Below are 20188 nucleotides of genomic sequence, written 5' to 3' on the forward strand. Positions count from 1 at the left end.
TGGCGGGGCGAGGGGGCTGTGGTGGGAGGGGCCAGGTGGGGGCACGGAGGATGGGCCGAGACCCACCCCAGTGCCCACCACAGTCTTGCGGCCCACGGTTCCTTTCAAGGTGCACGAATTCGTGCACTGGGCCCCTAGTTTTATGGATAAAAAATAATTGAGGCACAAAGTGGTTAAGTACCTGGCCCAAAGTCACACAGCTAGGAAGAGATTAGATTTGCCCCAGACCAGTGCTTCTCAAACTTTAATATGCATGTGAATCATCTAGGGATCTTGTTGAAATGCAGAATCAGATTTAGTAAGTCTGGCACGGGGCCTGAGAATCTGATTTTAACAGGCTTCTAAGAGATATCAAAGCTGCTATCCTTGATCCACACTTTCAGTAGCAACGCTGTAGTCATTCCTGCCTCAGAACTACTCTGAAAATGTTTTGGTTATAACTTCCAATTTCTCATTCCATCAGGCAATTCTATAAATGTACATACTGGGTATTTGATACCAATAACTTACTTTCTTTCATTTTTATTGTGGTAAAATATACATAACAAAATTTTAACCATTTCTAAGTGTGCAGTTCTGCAACATTAAGTACATTCACATTCTTCTTTAGCCATCATGACCATCCATCTTTGGAACTTTTTCATCTTCCCAAAATGAAACCCTATACCCATTAAACTCTAACTCCTGTTCCCTCCTCTCCCCAATCCCTGATAAACCACCATTCTACTTTCTCTCTCTATGAATTTAACTACTCTAGGTACCTCATATAAGGTATGTCTTTTTGTGACTGACTTATTTCATTTAGCATAATGTGTTCAAGGTCTGTCCATGTAGCATGTAGCATGTATTACAATTTCCTTCCTTTGTCAGGCTCAATAGTATTTCATTGTATGCATATATCACATTTTGTTTATCTGTTCATCCATTGATAGAAACTTGGGTTACTTCCATCTTTTTGCTGTTGTGAATAATAGTGCCATGACCATGGGTATACAGATACCTAAATCTCTACTTTCATTTCTTTTAATTATAAACCCAAAAGTAGAATTGCTGGATCATATGGTAATTCTACAATATCTTACTGTCTAAGGTACAAGTTTATTTCCAAGTTATTGTTTGTACTCCCATTCCTCCCCTTTTAAAAAACATTTCTTACTGAAAGGAAATCTTTGAAAGTTTGACAGAAAAAGTAAATTTTCAGTACAGATTTTCATTTTCTGTCATCTATAACTGCTTTCTGATTTGTAGTCAGTCACAAAAGATTATTGAGAAATGTCCTTGGGTTTTTAGGAGATTGGTAGTTGGTTAAATGGCACCAAGTAGAGAATTAGAGAGTGCTGATGTTCTGAAATAAATCAATATTAAGAAGATTTATGCTACAGAAAAAGTTTTGTGTGAGTGAATTCACAACTTCACCTGAATTAGAGAGTGCTGATGTTCTGAAATCAATATTAAGAAGATTTATGCTACAGAAAAAGTTTTGTGTGAGTGAATTCACAACTTCACCTGACAAACAGGTGTTTAGGGAATAGAGAAGCCCTTATTAAACTTTTATTTTTTCCTTTAAGACTTCCTGGAGCAGCTATACCAGGATCTTCAGAAACATTATGGCACCTCTTTCTCTGAGGTCATTAACCAAATTAAAAATTAGAGTCTCATCTGTTTACCAGAGTTTGGTGTACAATTCTGCCTACTAGCTAGAGTTTTTTCCCTCTTACATCTTTAGAAATAAAATTCTTTGTTGGAAATAAGAAAACAAATAGAAGTGACATTGAAATCTGGTGAGTTAATAAGAAAGAGATTTTAATAAAGGTATTAGGGTTTTTTTCCCCATCATAGACTACTGAGTTATTAAGACTTCTTTAATCATGTAGTCCTAGAGCTCTCTTATTTTAGGAGTTCCTAAACAATGCAAAAAGTTGGGAAGAATGAACTTGAATGTGGAAAGTGAAATAACACAAAATAGCTTTCAACAAAAGCCAGGAAAATGAGTATTTTAAAAAATACATATAATTTACCAGTAGCTCTAAACAGTAAGTATACTTGAGTACTGAAAGAGACTGCACTTATTTTCTAAAAAGTGAGACCAGCTATGGAGATAAAACAAAAAATAACAAAAAGGAGGTGACTCTGGAAATAATGGTAGTAACATAAGACATGATAAACCATGAAGATAGAGCATGAAATTGGCAGCCACAAGTCTGATGTATGTGGCTCTAAAAGTACAAGTCCTGCATTCCAACCACCCTTCAATTTTCTGATCATTTTAAATTATGATTGAATGCAAGAAGCCCTGGCCTGTGTAGTTCAGTTTGTTGAGCATCATCCCATGTACCGAAAGGTTGCCGGTTTGATGCCCAGGTTGCAGGTTTGATCCCAGATGCCACTGGGGGTGGTGCAGGAGGCAACCAATTGATGTTTCTCTTTCACATCGATGTTTCTCTCATTCCCTCTCCCTCTTGTTCCTCTTTCTGTAAAATCAATAAAAATATATTTTAAAAAAACAAGAAGAAGAAGACTTGGCCTATGACTAAAGCATTTATATGAAGAATTTTTTTAACCTAATTCGTAACATCTTGAATAAGAACAAAGGATAGTGGTTTGAGAATTATTTGCTGGACTTTGAACGGAGACGGTTGATAAATACTGTATAATACCTCCAGCTCTTGAATGGGGTGGTATAGAGGAAGGAATTTGTTACATTTCAGGGACCCATAAAATAGTGTCGTGTTTTAAATGAAACCTGCAGGTGATACTAATGGGAACATTTTGGAGATTCTAGTGAGAAAAAGGATGACATAAAAGTACTTAAAAGTTATAACTATAGGCAGAAAATAGAATAGAATTTACCTAAAAATTTTGTCTGATGCTGTACGAAGCACAGATATGCAATGGGTGGGAAAACTTGGGAGGAAATGAGTTGAAAAAACTAAAGAAGAAAACTGATAAGAAATTAGATGAGAATATGATGTGTAATCTGGCAGTAAAATAGATAAAAACTGTTTTGCTTTTGAGATCTGGAGGTAGAGAGGAATCACGTTGTGGGGAAGGAATGTCAGGATCTGTCTGCAGATAACTAAAGATAGAGCTGAAGGGAAAGAAAGAACAGATGACAGGTTTAGAGATCACAGATGAATGAACATGAGATGTAACATGTAGCAGGATAACAGAAATACTGCAACATTCTAAAGGAATATTCTTTGTCCGGAAACTTCCTATAAGACCAGGGATGTTTCCCCAAAGAGACCATGAAAACACAACTACTCTGAATTTCAAGTGAAATTAGGCAAGCTCCTAGAAGTTCTGTTATCAAGAGCTCTGTTAGGAGGCCTTGTAGGAATGAGACAAACTAAAGATTTGTGGTATGTTGTTTTTTAAAAATATATTACAAAAATTTAACATAACATTGCAGAATATTTGGAATACAGAGGAAGAAATCAATTATAAGCCAAAAACTTTAATACAATTAATAAATACAATTGTCTTTTACATTTTTAATATTTTCCTAATGCAGACCTACTTTAATGTAGTTAAAATTATAATGTAAACACAATTTTTCCTATTTTCATGGTGTTTGAAAAGTGTTTTCTAAATTGCTATATTTTTTTTAATGATTTAAACTAGAGGTCCAGTGCATGAAATTCGTGCACAGGTGGGGTCACTAGGCCTGGCTGGCAATCAGGGCTGATTAGGTTCCTCGTCTCCCCACCTCCCTGCCTCTTCCTTCCCTCGCCGCCTGTGCACCACCACCGCCTGTGCACCACCACCGTGCGGTTCCCCACCTACCTGCCTTCTCCTGTTCTCCTTCCCTCACCACCCACGTCTGCTACCACCCATCCCCAGTTCCCCATCCCAGCCTGGGGCCCAGCCCGATCATGAGATTGGGATCTGCTGGCCTGGGGGAGGGACTGGGAGGTTGGCTGGCCGGCGGGAGGGGTCAACGGCCACCACAGTGGGCGGGCAGTGAGCTGATCAGGGCATGCCAGCGGGGGAGGGATGGGGGAGGGACCTGGGAAGTTGGCCGCTGGCCCCAAGAAGGGACCTGGCCCTCGGCCCCCCTGGGAAAGGGGCTGGGTCTGCCGCCACCCACTCCCAGTTCCCCCGTCCCAGCCTGGGGGCCTGCCGGCTGGGGGGAGGGACCAGAAGGTTGGCCAGCAGGCCCCATCGGTGTTCAGGGCCTGTGGGTTGGGAGCAGCTCCTGCATTGAGCATCTGCCCCCTGGTGGTCAGTGCCCGTCATAGTGACCAGTTGTTCCAGTTGTTCTGGTCGTTCCGTTGTAATGGTCACTTAAGCTTTTATATATATAGATTTCTAACATGCTATAAAGAGTATGTATTACTAACCTTCTCCCAGTGCTCTGTGCATTGATTTCACATCCTGAGGTATTTATTTGCCTGTTTCTATTGGCATGAGTAAACAACCTTATAAGGAGATGTTCCTTAACACTTAAAACTGCAAGGGGAAACATGTTAATGAATCATCTTGCTTCTGCACTGACACTTGGTGGGTAAGGAAATGACATGCAATTGGGAGTTTACCATAGCATGCCAGGCCTTCAGCAATAAGTTTTGAAATGTGAAGGCATGAAAAGGGATTTTGAAACATTTTTTAACTCTGGCAGGGAGCCAACTGAATTATAAACAAAGATGCAGTGGGGAGCAGTTTACTTTCAGGAAACAATCTGTGAGAACTAAGTCCTTTGGTTAGCCTTCTTGGTGAGAATTTGCTTGGAGATCACCCTATCTGGAAACCATCTCTTCCCCCTTAGCGTCAGCCTAGGGTGGGACAAGAGCTTTAAGAAGATTCTTCCTGGGATTTGGTGACAGAAGAGCACTTGGTGAAGTAACCAAGGAGAGAAAACTCAGCATTGCTTATGCTGACCATTGCAGAAGCTTTCCACAGCTTTCAGGGCCTGTCTCATGAGTTTTTCTCTTCAAAATGAAGTCAAATATGATCTTACTGATGTCATGGTCTGAAAACTAGCTCTGCTACTAAGGATCACTCAATCAGGCAGAAAAAAAAAATCTTGGTATGAAACGCCAGTGCTTAAGGCTTTAGAGTGAACCGATAAGCCTCTGATAGTTGTTTTGCTGAATAGAAATTATGAATCCTGTTCACCACAATGGCAACTCAGGTCTCACAAATTGGTTCATCTATCCTAGAAAGTGACTGGGGATTGATTAATCCCTTTGGATTTCTTCCTGAATTTGGGACTTTTTTTTAGAAACCAAAGGTCTTGGACATTCTACTTCTAATTTAGCCAATACTGGGAACGAGAAGATGAGGATCTGAGTACTCATCTGCAATGTGGTCAGTTTCTATTTTCTATACTTTTACACTTAGTTCTTCCTGGCCAATAGAGAGCCTACAATTGGTTCACCTGATGCATATCTATGGCAGAACCTTATTTGAAATGTTAAAGCCACACTTTGTCAAATTTCTCCTTGGATGTAGGACTATATTATTCACTTTTCCCTTTAATAGGTGTGTTGTATGTTTGAACTATAGATAACAACAGTCCAATAGTCAGAAGTTCTTAGAAATTGAGCGTTTGTACAGAAACTTCTTTGTAACACTATAAACAAGAAATTGGTGTGAGGCAATTCTGTCCAAGTGTGCTGTCCAAACTACTTTGGCCTTCTGCAACATAGACCAAGCTGACATGCTCTGCTGATTTCTTTCATCAAGTTAGCATTGCCAAATTCTGTGGCAGATAGGCAATGGAAAGAAAACATTTAAGGACTTAGACTTCATTTGATTTTTACAAAGAAAGAGAACAAATCCAGGGATGGTTAGTTCAGGGGACCAAATCATGCCATAAGAATATATCTTTAGGGTTTGGCGACTTTCTGCAAAACAAAACTCCAATCTGCTAATTTTGCCAATGTGTTTGAGGGAAATGTGCCACAGAAGTTTTCTTTTTCCCTACACAGAATATCTTTTTCCCTTCTGTTTATAGAAGCAACAGAAGCTTACTTTAAATCTTGATTCTTCCTAAGATGTTCTGGATCTTTGATCTTATTTTTCAAAGGCTGATCCATATTCTATATTTGTATCACCTTTGGTATGGCCAGTTGTGCTACATAATTGGATATGATTTGTCTTCATATTTTGCTTCTCTGTAGATTTTTTTAGGATTCCTTGCAAATAAAACTCATCTCAAATAGCAGAAAACAAGCCCTGGCCAGGTAGCTCAGTTGGTTAGAGTGCCATCCCAATACGCCAAGGTTTTGGGTTCAATCCTTGGTCAGGGAACATGTAAGACTCAATCACTGATTGCATAACTAAGTGGAACAACAAATCGATGTTTCTTTCTTCCCTCCTCTTTCCCTTCCCCTCTCTCTCAAGTCAATTAAAAATATAAAAAGAAAAGAAATCTATAAGAATAAAAAACAGCAGAAGACAACCCAATGAGAAAATGAAATTGTATCAAGAGTTCACACTAGCACCTGGCTGGCGTGGCTCAGTGGTTGAGCCTTGACCTATGAACCAGGAGGTCACAGTTCAATTCCTGGTCAGGGCATATGCCTGGGTTGTGGGGTCGATCCCCAGTGCAGGAGGCAGCCAGTCAATGATTTTTTCTCATCATTGATGTTTCTATCTCTCCCTTTCCCTTCTTCTCTGAAATCAATAAAAATATATTTTAAAGAAGAGTTCACACTAGCTTAACATGTGTACAAATGTTAAATAAATTTTTTAACACAGCTCCTGCTGCATTTTCTTAACATGTTACTCTAGAGTTAATTAAATACTAAGCTAATAAAGTGGGAGAACTATGGAATTTTATTAATTATTTGATTTTATTGCTAAAATCAATTTAGGAGACATTTATACTCTGACCATTTCATTTTAATAAATTAATTCATACCTTTATCTCTGGATCCAGAAATTTCCTGAACTTCTTACTCATGACAGGTTAAAAAGAAATAGATCTTAATGAATTGGACAAAAGAATATCTTTATTATGCTACCTTTTGTATAAGAAAGAAGAAGAAATAAAAATATGTACATGCCTCCGCTCATGTGAGAAAAAGATACACACGGGAAGAATGAACCAGAAACCAGTGAGATTCATTACTTACAGGGCATTATTGAAAATGGAGTGAACAAGTAAAAGTGTGGAGTGAAGGTGACACTTACTTTTAGAACTATGTTAATATTTCACATAGGCAAGATAGCTATGTATATAATTAACAAGGATGAGGGGCCCTAAAATGGAATACAGACAAATAAATGAAGCAAACTATATTTCAAATGAATAAATTAAACATACTGAAGGGAATTGGGGAAGATTAAGTAATGTTTTTTTTGTTTGTTTGTTTAATCCTCATCCAAGGATATTTTTTCCATTGCTTTTTAGAGAGTGGAAGGGAGGGAGGAAGGGGCAGAGAGAGGGGGGAAAACATCAATATAAGAGACATATAGATTGGTTGCCTCCTGCATGCGTCTCCTTCAGAGCCAGCCAGGAATCAAACCTGCGACCTCTCAGTGAGCAGGCCAACACGAACCACTGAGCACACCGGCCAGGGTGAGACTAAGTACCTTTTGAACACAGTATTTGGACTATTTGCCCTCCCTTGGGCTAAAAACAAAAAGAGCTTTAAATAAGTGTTGAACTATAATTAGGAGGTTGCTTTTACACAGAGGCATGGATTAGCAATTGCTGTATATTTTAGGATTGAGCAAATAAGTAAATATATATTATGGATAATGGGAGCTGGATTTCTCTGTGAGAAGAGGAAGTTTCATATATAAAAGGGAAAGAATAGAGGGTACCTTGTAGCAATATATTGGAATTGAATCAGTGTGGACTCATGGGTTTTAATATATGTAAATAGCTAGACATATAGAAATGAAAATAAGTATGTGTGTGTTTGTGCACATGTGCACATTTGTGTAGAACGTGTGTGTATAGACCTTCATCTGTTTCTTAACTGTCTTCTGAGAGAGCCTAGAAGCAATGACACATTTGGAGCAAAAAAGCACACCCAGCACCTACCTAGATCTTGGTTTTTAAACACTGTTTTTTACTAAAAGCAACTTGGGCTTCTTGGATAAATGACTGGTTCCAAGATGGGTTAGAGAAAGAACAAGATGGGCCTGGAACATCTTATTCTATCAAAAAGAAAGCAAGTAACCAAAGAATTGTGTAGACATGTCAAAAGGACAGAAGTCAGCTTGAAGGAGCTCCCACAGCCAAATCTGGGACAATTTGAGCAACAAAATAAATAATGATAATAAAGGATTATAGCCTATTGAATAAAGTAAGAATCCATGAATCCAGACTAATGTAAATAAATAAATAATGGATGGATGAGAAAGGTAAGCTCTTCTTTACCATAGAAAGTCAAATTATAAATGTAGATGAAATGACGTAACTAGGGGGAAATAGCCATTTGGCAAACCCATCAAAATTGTTATTGCTTCTAGCAAGAATTATTAGATACTGAATCAATAGCTAGTGAAACTAGTAAATGAAAGTTTGAAGAGTTGACTGTATATTTCCACAGCCTCAAAATATTTCCCCACAAGATACTTATTAAATACAACCTAATTGCTTACTCCATAGAACTTATAATCTAGTAGGAGAAATAAGTCTAATAACTTTAAAACAAGGCAGCAAATTGTGAGTTTTATTAGAGAGTTAAAAGTGAGATATGCTGGGAATTGAGCATGGGGGTGGAATCATGAAAAGACTTTATGTAAAATATGGCAGATGGTCTGGAAAGATTAGAGTTTTAGCAGATGGAGACAGAAAAAAGATACTTCAAATTGAAGAGAGCCAGAAAAGTTTTGAGCAATATTGCATTTTCTGCTCTTTCCTTAGAGCCATCTTATCTAAAAGAATTTTCACTGATCATATTGATCATCTATTCTTTAAGTACAGTGATTATGATCCCCATACTGATCAGTTGCCACACTATTCAAATGTTTCTAATTATTTTTATTTTTAGTTAAATGTGAATTTTATCAGTATGGATTACCTAAAGGCAGTAGTGTAAATAAAATTGTAAATCTTTTCATATTCAATATTATAAGCCCTTGCCCTATCAATTTGTTTTATAAAATTCCTATGTTATAATTTTTTACAAATTTGTACTTATCTGTATAATGAGGCTCAGCCAGATTATTTAATGCATATATTACTCTCTAGGTTTTTTTTAATATATTCTTGAAAGTTACATTAAGGATACTTTAATGCATATATTACTCTCTAGGTTTTTTTTTTTTTAATATATTCTTGAAAGTTACATTAAGGATATAACTTCACTATAACTAGTTCCTTTACAACCAAGATCATGATCTAGACACCATCATTTTACCCTTGTGGGATATGAAGTCTTTGCTGGATAGCTTCATAAATTTAGTCTAGAATGTTCTCATTTTAGACTTCATTTGCTGGGAATGTGACCTACTCCATTTATCTGTAACAGTTCATTTGCTTTCTTTTTCATTTTCCTTTGCTCAAGACAATAAATAGCACTGCCACAAACTGTATGCTTAGTTTAACACTTTCATTGCTTTTTAAACATCTCTCATCTAACCTAAGTCTTTGCCAGGTATTTTCCTCATACTTTCTCACAGTGTCTTAGAATTAGATTCCTATGCTACTTTTCTAAGAGGGAAGAAGAGTGTGTAATTAGCCTTTTTATATAGCACTGTTCATAGTCACAGGACGAGGTTAATTTTATCCTATAACATACTGTACGGTACAGACAGGTTAGACACTTCCCTCTGAACTTGGTCAGGGAAAAGAAAAATGGAACAGATGGCTCCTGAAATTTTTTCCTGTTCAATTCAGAGGTTCAGAATTTTTTTTCTCTCGTTAGTCAACAAATGAAAAGTGGCATTTGGAATTACCATTGTCCCTCTATTACTTGCCATCTTCATTTTAATGTCTGCTTCTCTGTAACATTAACACATTTCCCACTCATGATTTACTTGTCAGGGAATTTAGGAGTTTTCTGGAACCCGAAGTCTGCCTTAGGTAGTGTTGATTACTGGATAATTGCCTATTCTTTGGTGGAATTTCAATTTTTAGATTACACCAGGCTGTACAGCCTTTACTTCTTTGGCAAAAGAACCCAAAGGCAATGGAGTATATTTTTTCCCCTTCCCCAGCCCAGCTTAAACAATGACTCACTTGGGCTCTGGGGTTTTGCTTCATACTTTAATTTAGGGGCCACTTTCTACCCTTGTTCTTCTTATTTGCTTTTAGTGTTCTGTTTGGAACCTTTTATATCCTTTGGCACATGGATTTTCCTCTGAGGTTGTTGTCAGAGAAGTATGTAACACCACCCCTAAACTGGAACAGACAAGCTGGTTATGTCCCATAAGCTATGTTGTTCATATGGCAGCTGATAGAGGTCAGAGAGTACAGAAAGAATATCTTTAAGGAAACATAATTCCAAAAAAGGTAGGGAGAGGCGTATTCTCCAAAAAATATGAGTGCCAATGTCAGCCAATTAAGGACTGAAAGATTTCCCTCTATGTGAGATGCTCCAGTGACTGCTAAAATTTCCTCAGGGTGTGTATGTGGGAAGGGGGGAAGTACTCAGATGAACTGGACTGAAACAGTTTTCAGAGGGATATGGTTATGTGAAGTGACTTCCTTCTAGAAGGACTTGGTCTAATTTATAGTTCAGAGTCTTGTTGGAGAAAAAAATCCTTTTTCCCTTTTTGGCAGTGCTTCTGATTTCAACCTTCCATAACTGTCCATCTAATGATGATTTCTTGATTGTTCTCTTTGCAGCTTTAACAGTGTATGTCAGGGAACTCACATTCTCTTTCGGGAATTCAGCTTCGTCCAAGCCACCCCTCACAACAGGGCATCATTCCTACGGGCCTTCTGGAGATGCTTCCGAACTGTGGGCAAAAATGGCGGTAAGTCTTCCCAAATTTTTTCTTCCTACCAAACTTTTATCTTTTTTTTGTTCCTATAAATACTGTTTGGGTACTAGCCAGTTTGCCTCAGTGGATAGAGCGTCGGCCTGCCAACTAAAGGGTCCCGGGTTTGAATTGGATCAGGGGCATATGCCCAGGTTGCAGGCTTAATCAGCCAAGTAGGGGGTGTACGGGGGGGCAGCCAGTCAATGATTCTCTCTCATCATTGATGTTTCTATCTCTCTCTCCCTCTCCCTTCTTCTAAAATCAATAAAAATATATTTTAAAAAAATACTGTTTGTTCTCATGCTATTCAAGGTTATAGGCCCACCTTACTTTTGAGGAGCTGTTCCTCTTGTGTCAGAAATACACCTCCATTACTACCACCATCACATCACCATCACTAATGAGTGTATTAAGAGCCAAGTGAAGCTCTATGCACTTTACATGCAGTAATTCACTTACTCTTTATAACATCTCTCTGTGGTAGATACTGTAAACTCCATTTTATGACTAATAAAACTGAGGATCAGAGGGGTTAAGTAACTTGGCAAGGTTAAACAGTAAATGCTGGGGCTGGATTCATACCCAGTCCATCTGGCTCCAGAGCCTTTGCTTTTGACAAATATTAAAATATCATGCAGTAGCCCTAACCAGTTTGGCTCAGTGCATAGAACATCGGCCCAAGGACTGAAAGGTCCTGGGTTCGATTCCAGTCAAGGGCATGTACCACAGTTTCAGGCTCAATCGAGGCCCTGGTCGGGTGTGTGTGGGAGGCAACCAACCAGTGTGTCTCTCTCACATTTGATGGTTCTTTCTGTGTCTCTCCCCCTCCCGTCCACCTTCTCTAAAAATCAGTGGGAAAATATCCTCGGGATTAACATCAAAACAGTGCCATGCGGTAAATTCAAGGAATGATGTGACTGCAAATAAACTCCTGGGTAGGGGGAGGGATGGGGATACTATTGTTAGAGGATGGAGAGAGAGTGGATTAGAGAAGGTTCTCCTCAGAAATGGCTGTTTGATCTCAGTTGGGAAGGAAGAGTGAATAGAAGTTGTACACATGGATAAGAGAGAGAAAGGCATTCTACTAGTAGGTAGAGCATGTGCTGTGGTGTAGAAGCATAAATGGAATAAAAGGAAGACTCAGGTACTGAAAGACATTTTTTGCCATAAAAAAAAAGTTGTATTTCATGTAGGCACTATATGAAGGATTATAGAAGAGTGATGTGATGATATGAGTTCTAGAAAGAGCATTCTAGAGACAGTATGGAAATGGCTTAGAGGGTGAGACTAGAAGCCAGGAGCATAGTTGGCAGATTTGTAGTAGGTGAGCTGCAAGAACACAAGAGCCAAGGCAGCAGCCACAGAGATGGTAGGTGTGCTTTCAGAGATAGAATCCACAGGACTTGGTGATTTGGTTTGGCATGTAAGATAAGTGGGAAAACAGTTACAAATTTCCGGGTAAGTGTATAGTTCTGAAGCATTAAGTGCACTCATATAGTTCTGACACCATCCCAACCATCCATCTCCACAACTTTTTCATCTTCCCAAACTGAACCTCTCTACCCATTAAGCACTAACTCTCCATTTTCCCCTTCCCGCAGCCCCTGGCAGCTACTATTCTACTTTCTATCTCTCTGAATTGGACTACACGAGGTATCGCATACTAATGGAATCATATTATATTTATCCTCTTGTGAATGACTTATTTCATTTAATATAACATCCTCAGAGTTCATGCATGCAGTGGCAAGTGTCAGAATTTCCTTCCTTTTTAGGGTTAAGTAATACTCCATTGTATGTGTATACATATTATTTGTTTATTCATCCATTGATGGATATTTGGGTTGCTTTCACATTTTGTCTAATGTGATGTAAGTTTTTTAAAAGTTTATATTGCTTTGGAACACAGTTAAAAAACTTCAGTAAGCAACAGGAAATATAGGTCAGGTTCTAGAAATATAGATTTTGGGAAATAGAATAAAGTTGACTAAAGTAAATTTTTCATTTCACCTTACAAATCCTTGAGAGAAGAGCTATGTACATGGGAAAATGCAAGTCATTTTTGTATTTGCATACTGTTGGTTTGGCATATTCTGATTATATTCTAAAGAAAATATGAAGGAAAACACTGATTGAAAATGCCTTTGAGATTTTAAAGATCTTGGTGAGATGAAAGGCAAAGGTACCCACTGACAGCTTCTTTTTAAAAATGGAATTAGATTCTCACATTCAGAACATTGAGACATTAAATTGCTCCAAAATTTTCTGATTTAGAATCTCTACATCAAAACCTTGGTTCACATCTGTTTTTAACCATTTGTACACTATAAGCATCTATAGACGCAAGCGGCGGGCCTTTTTAAATTAAATTAAAAATATCGTGGCAGTTAACTGGTTAAGGGCCTGTTTGTATCCCACCTTCATATTGTGTGTTATTTCAAATTACTATTGAATGCTTTTAACACAGTTTCTTTAGTGATTGTAATTTAAAGTAGAGGAAGGCCTAAACTATTTCCTCATTCATTCAATGAATTATTTCTGGTAGACTTACCGTGTGCCTGACACTGGGGCTAGAGTGAGCGAACAGATACACTCCCTGCTTCCATTGAGTATATAAGATCCCCCATCCTGCTCTAATGGATGCTACTGCTACTTTATATTTAGCTACTGAATTTTTTTTTCTAAAACTCCTTCTACTTAATGTCTTATTAGACCATTTCTACTATCCTAAGAAATAAGTAAGATAGGTATTATTGTGCCCATTTTATAAACAATGAAATTATGTAACTTGTATAATTGCACAGTGGATTGGTAGCAAAGTTAGAAACAGAACTCAGATTTACTAATTTGCTAATGTGCTATTTCTACTATTTCTGCTACTCCAATCACATACGGCTTCTGTGACATGCACTCTCTAGAGACAATCTATCTCATTTACATTCTTGTGTAAACAATCTTAGTGTGCTGAGAATAGCATCATCACCTTTACAGAATATATGTACTAGTGGGCAAAAATCAATGTGACCCAATTTTAAGTGAACTACCTCAGAAAAATTAAGCAGTTGGTCTCAAAATAAACAAAACTGGGAGCTGTGAATGGATAGGTGGAGTTTGTACTGTTTCAACAGAACCTGTCTTTCCCAATCCTTCCCAGTCCCTTAAACAGTTAGCAAATATGTATTGAATACTCTCTATATTGAACAATGGTGCGTATAGACAGCTGGTTTCTGTGAAATAGTACATGGAGGTAACTATGGAAAACAGTCTTTAAATGTCCTCAATTCTCTTCCTGCTTTAGAAGTGGGGCCTCTTCAAGAATTTATTTACTATCACAAGGGATTCATATAGCATGTGGACTCTAAGCAGATGTGGGTTTCTTTATCTTTCTTACAGCAGCTGCCATTGATTCATCCAGCTGTTAGAGGGAGCACCTCCAAGTTCTCCCTGTTTCTCCTGTGCCATAAACACGACCTAGATTTTATGCTGGATATTTCTTGCTATGCTTCTTAATCAGACAGTTTCTGATTTCTTAAAGACCAAATGCAACATTTGTGTCTAGGTGATACTAAAATCTTTGGTTAAATAGCTTTAATATATTCTCAGTTTCTTCCAGGAAACTTGAGAATATTTTTCAGTTCCAGAATGTGTCAGTCCCCAATTTTAATCCAAAATGAGCAAAAACATTCAGAGGCAGGGTTCCAAAAGTAAGTATTAAGCCCCATTTTTTCAAGTAGAATGCCAAGCACCAGACTCCTATTCAGAGGAGCCTCTACTATATTATTCTCCTGCAGACAACTTCCTTAGAACATCATGTACATATTATAGCATTATCAAGAGGAAATAACTCTTCTGGGAGGTAGCATAGAAGAGCAGAGTTCCAGCAAAATATATCTAAAACTGAAGTCACTTTGTAAAAAATAAGGACCTGATCCCTTCTGAAATAGTTTATCCAAGTTTTTAGCAAGTACAAGGATGCAATGTCATTTCTGCATATCTGAGTAGTGAATAATGCTAATTTTCCTATGTCTGAATTTCAAATAACCTCATGAAGACTATAGCAAATCTCTTACTATTAGGCAACTTTAGACTCTTGGAAGCAAAAATGTCTATTCAGCCGTAGCTGGGTTGCTCAATGGTTAGAGTGTCAACCCGAGGACAGAAGGGTTGAGGTTCAATTCCGGTCAAGGGCACGTACCTCTGTTTTAGGCTCTATCCCAGCCCCTGGTTGGGGTGCGTGTGGGAGGCAACCAATTGATGTGTCTCTCTCACATTGATGTTTCTCTCTCTCTGTCTCTCCCCCTCCCTTCCACTCTTTTTTAAAAAATCAATGGAAAAAAAATATCCTCAGGTGAAGATTAAAAAAAAAGTCTATTCAAACAACTTTAAAATTCAACCTCTTGCTTTGGTATTTCTTTCAATGTAGAAAGATTAATCTAAATTTTTCAAGTCTGGCAAATATTGAAATTCCCTTGAAGTAAATTTCCACTTCTGTTTAGGAATATTGGTTCAAAAGTTTTTGTCCATATTTATTTTCGTTTATTAGAATTTTATTTTGAACTTTGTGTTTTTACCAATGAATACATATATTTCATTTAATAAAATGATGATAGGTACCTCCTCTTTGGCTCATAAAGAAGTACCTACTAAGGGAGTTGTCCTCCTGCCATAAACAACTAGAAATCAGACAATGTCCAATGTATGAAACAGGACTGTGGTCCCTGAGAGGCAGTTGCCAAGTGACGGTACAGGAAGGAAGATCATCAAAGAGCCAGGAAGATCATCATGTTGAGGAGTTGAGTTAAGGAGACAGAGATTGGGGTTTAGAGAAACCAAGGTGGCCAGAATTTGCAGGACAGAGTACCAGAGAGGAGGGAGTAAGTAGCTCAGTAAGTTCTGGAGAGCTTCAAGCAGATATTTGAGTCTTTGGCTATAAATTCTGCACATGTGTGGGTTGGAAAAAGAACCACCAGAAAACAGTTCCTGAAGTATACACAGGACAAGGGGTAGTTCACACTTCTGCCAGCCAGAGTTGAAAAACCTCAAAATACATAGAACATTGGCATTGGATAGAATCCTCAGCAGCTTACAAACAAAAAGATTCAACTTATAGGCATATCACTTAACTATATACCTAAACAAAATTAATACTCCTTAAAGGAATTCGGTAAAATCCAGCACTCAACATAAAATTCACAAAGTCTGGCATACAATTAAAAATTACCAGACCTTAAAAGGGGCAGGAAATATGACCCATAACCAGGAGAAAAAAATCAATCAATAGAAACACAGACCCAGAAATGACAGATGATAGAATTAGCTAACAAGAACCTTTGAACAGTTATTTTAAATCATATAAATATGATCAAATATGTAAAGGAAAACATGAATCTGATTAGGTGATAAGTGGAAGATATTAAAAAGGTACAAATTGAATTTCTAAACATAAAAAAGACAATATCAGAAGTGAAATAATGGTAATAATAGCAATTAACATTTATTAAGTGCTCCCTATATAGATTATCTCATTTTTCTTCACAGCAATCCTGTGTGATAGGTAGATATTTTAATATAGTTGTTGTATAGAAAATGAAACTGAGATTTAGAAGTTCAGTAACTTGTTCTAGGTCCCACGCCTAATAAGTGAAAAAAGCCAGTGTGGAAGAAGCCAGAAAGCTGACTAAAAGAGAGTATTCCTTTTTTTAAAAATAATTATATTGTTTAAAGTATTACAAATAGTAGTACATATGTCTCTTTTTTTCCCCCCCCCAGTTGGTTGTGCTTATATGCATGCATACAAGTCCTTTGGTATTACTTTTTAAATGTGTTCTTCATCAGATAGTGTACGAGATGCTTGAAATATGAATGAGTGAATGGCAATACTTGCCCTCAAGGAGCTCACATTCCAGAAGAAGAAACAGATTAGTCTAGAAATAGTTTCCATAGAGTGTAAGTGATTATTAGAGCCATGTGTAGGATTCAGTGACAGTACAAGGGAGGAAGTAGTTTTTCCTGCAAGAAGCTGGGGAAGGCTATAAAGGAGCGAAGGCATTTGGATTTTGAAGTAGTAAAAGCTATTAAGCAAATAAAAAATACATTCTAAAAAGAAAAAACAAGATTTTTGAAAGTATTATGACATAAAACAACACGGTTCCTTTGGGAAACACAGATTCATTTTGGCTAGTGCTTAACACGTAAGAAGGAAATTAGAATCTTATGAATTTGTGCAGTATTCTCGCATATGACACTGGCAAAGTATGGAAAGTAAGTAGTAAGACTGAGGACAAAAACCAGTTAGGAGCCAATTACAGTAGAACAATAAGTGGCATGGAGATGCAGAGCTATTTAAGGAGCTGGTTTAACAGGACTTGCTGATTGACTGGATGTGAGGTGTGGGAGAGAAGAGTCAAGAATGAGTGACAGAATCTAAAGTATTGCCACTTTCATCCCTCCCTTTCTCTTTTCCTTCCCTTTTTTTTCTTTCACTTTTTGTTTTACTCTGAATTCACTGTGGTTTTGTCTTCATAGTATTGGTATATTCATTCATTCAACAAAATTTATGTATCAGTTGCTAGTGATGAAGCAGTGAGGTGAAGAGACAAATTCTTGCTCTCATGGAGTTGTAGTCTAATAATCTGAGATTTGAAAAAAAAAATTTCCTGTCTTTTTCAAAGGAGCTCACATTCTAGGAATCAGGAAATTGCATATGATAAAAATAAATGTTACTTTTTCCTAAAATATCTAATGTTATAGTGGGTGAAGTGATCTCAAGAAAAAATGCAGAAATTTAGGCTGACTTAAAGCTTTTGGTCTGATTTCTTTGTGTAATTTCCTCAAATTTCCACTTGATTTTACTTGTCACTAATCCTCATCCTCACCACTAAAAACCATTCTGTGAGGATTAACAGCGTTTAGTTCAGGAATGGGTGGCTGTCTGGTTTGAAATATTAAAGAACATTTGTTACTTTTGTAATTTTTAAAATAAACAAATGAAAATCCTTCCATGTAATCTCTTCACATCTATGGTTTCCTCTGGCCAGTCATCTTCACCTGCTCCCACCAGCACTTCGCTTCCCTCAGTTTCCTCAGAAACCGGATGTGGCCAATAAACAATTTCTTCAACCTCAAATTCCTGTTTCCTATCTCCCATTACACTTATTTCTCCTCAGTTCCTGATTTTCTTTTTTTAAATTTTTACTTCCTTCTTCAGAATCTTTTCTCCAGGAAGAACATTGACATTTAATGTCCCCTCGAAGCTTTCGCCTCACTACCTCCAATAACTTTACTCTCTCCCTCTATTTAATTTCCCATTTTTTCTATGTCGATTATTTGGGCCTGTCACACAAGCATTCCTGGAATGCTTTTGTCACCATCTCCTCTTCTAACCAACCCTCCTCATGCTGCATACATAATATCCTTAGGTTGCTAACCTCTCTTTATCCCTTTAGGTCTTAATTTAAAGGTCAGCTCCTTAAAGGAGCCTTCTCTGTGACTCCTTTCTCATCTGAATTAGATCCTCTCATTATTCTTTTCACATCATACTGTAATATTTAGTCATATCATTTCTTATAGTTTCTAACTAAATATTTTTGGATGACTCTTACTTAATGTTTATTTCTCTTATTAAACTGTAAATGTTAGGAGGGCAAGAACCTTGTTTGTTATGCCAATACCTATATTCCTAGCATCTAAGATATATAAATGAGTTATTTTGTCATTTAATATGAAGGCTCACCATTTTCCAACTACTATACAGAGGATAAATTATTGAATGCATTATATTATCATCTCTTTTTTTAGAGGGTAGGGTTGGCTTTGAAAATCTGCTTTATACTCACTTTTCAAATTGTATAGGAGCCTTGATTTAAAATAATAATAGCTACCAGTTATTTGCCACCTACTATGTGCAAGGCACTTATGTGTTTGAACTTCATGTTCAAAGTGCCCCACTAAAAACTGGCCCATTAAGAGCTATCTTAAAGAATACCTAATTGAAATATTTAGTCCCCACTGGTGCTTCCAAACTAGGATTAGAAAGGTTTAGATCATTATCTGTATGCTAACTTTAAACATTGGCGAGGATCTGACTAATAGTAACTATTTTCCTTATTTTGTGTTCTGGATCCAGCCTTTAAGCTATGAAAGATATCACGAGCTAGTAGTTAGCTGACTACACGTGCCTTGAACTGCAGATCTTTTCTTTGGTTTGCAGTGTTAAAAATAGTTTTTTAAAAATTAGATGCCAACATACAACATAAAAATCTCAATTCAATTTCACTTACAGAATGGAAAATCCAATACCATGCCCACATTCCAACAGGGAGACAGTTCACGAGGGCAGAGGTGCAGCTGCTCCCTTCAGACTGGGCATGTGGCCTCAGATTTACCACCACCCCCAGCTGCCTTGCTTCATCTGCTTATGTTTCCGGCCACTGTAGGCATTTGAGTTTGCTCCCATTGCTAGAACTTCTTGGTCCATTTATAATCACTTGAAAGGTTGAGTTACACTGTTAATTCAGAACAAGGAGTCAGGAGCTTATTCCTCAACTAGATGCTCTTTTCTCTTTATTATCGTGGTGTCTCAAAGAATTTCAGAATTAACTTCAAAGTTAAGAAATTTGAGTCCTCCAGTATTTTTTTTTCAAGATGGTGCTGGCTATTTGGGGCTCCTTGCAATGCCTTATAAATTTGAGGATTGGCTGTTCTATTTCTGGGGGAAAAGGCTGTTATAATTTTGTTGGGACTGTGTTGAATCTGTAGATTGTTTTGGATATTATTGATGCCTTAGCAATGTTAAATCTTCCTATTCATGCACATAGGATGTCTTTCCATCTTTTTAATAAATATATTTTATTGATTTTTTTACAGAGAGGAAGGGAGAAGGATAGAGAGTTAGAAACATCGATGAGAGAGAAACATGGATCAGCTGCCTCCTGCACACCCCCCACTGGGGATGTGCCTGCAACCAAGGTACATGCCCTTGACCAGAATCGAACCTGGGATCCTTCAGTCCGAAGGCCGACGCTCTATCCACTGAGCCAAACCGGTTAGGGCATTTCCATTTTATTTATGACATCTTTAATTTCATTCAGCAGTTTTCAGTGTGGAAGTCTTATACCTCCTTAGTTAGATTTATTCCAAAGTATTTTATTGTTTTCATGCAATGTAAGCGGAACTGTTTTTCTTAATTTCCTTTTTGCATTTTAATTGCTAGTTTATAGAAATGTAATTGATTTTTATACCTTGATTTTGTATCTTTTTTTTAATTAAATCTTTATTGTTCAGATTACATTTGTTCCTC

General features: G+C 37.4%; 1 protein-coding gene across 4 annotated transcripts in view; it reads left to right on the plus strand.

The window, feature by feature from the left end:
- LOC102254414 (chromosome unknown open reading frame, human C11orf49) overlaps positions 1-20188 on the plus strand; it is a 146227-nt gene that overhangs the window by 54262 nt on the left and 71777 nt on the right. For all 4 annotated transcript variants that reach the window (XM_005870803.2, XM_005870802.2, XM_014543365.1 and 1 more), the window contains one exon: positions 10754-10884. In XM_005870803.2, the coding sequence (XP_005870865.1) occupies positions 10754-10884 (131 nt within the window). The remainder of the gene's footprint in view (positions 1-10753; positions 10885-20188) is intronic.

Source organism: Myotis brandtii, unplaced genomic scaffold (genome assembly GCF_000412655.1).
Source record: "Myotis brandtii unplaced genomic scaffold, ASM41265v1 scaffold324, whole genome shotgun sequence".
NCBI classification, from domain to species: Eukaryota; Metazoa; Chordata; class Mammalia; order Chiroptera; family Vespertilionidae; genus Myotis; species Myotis brandtii.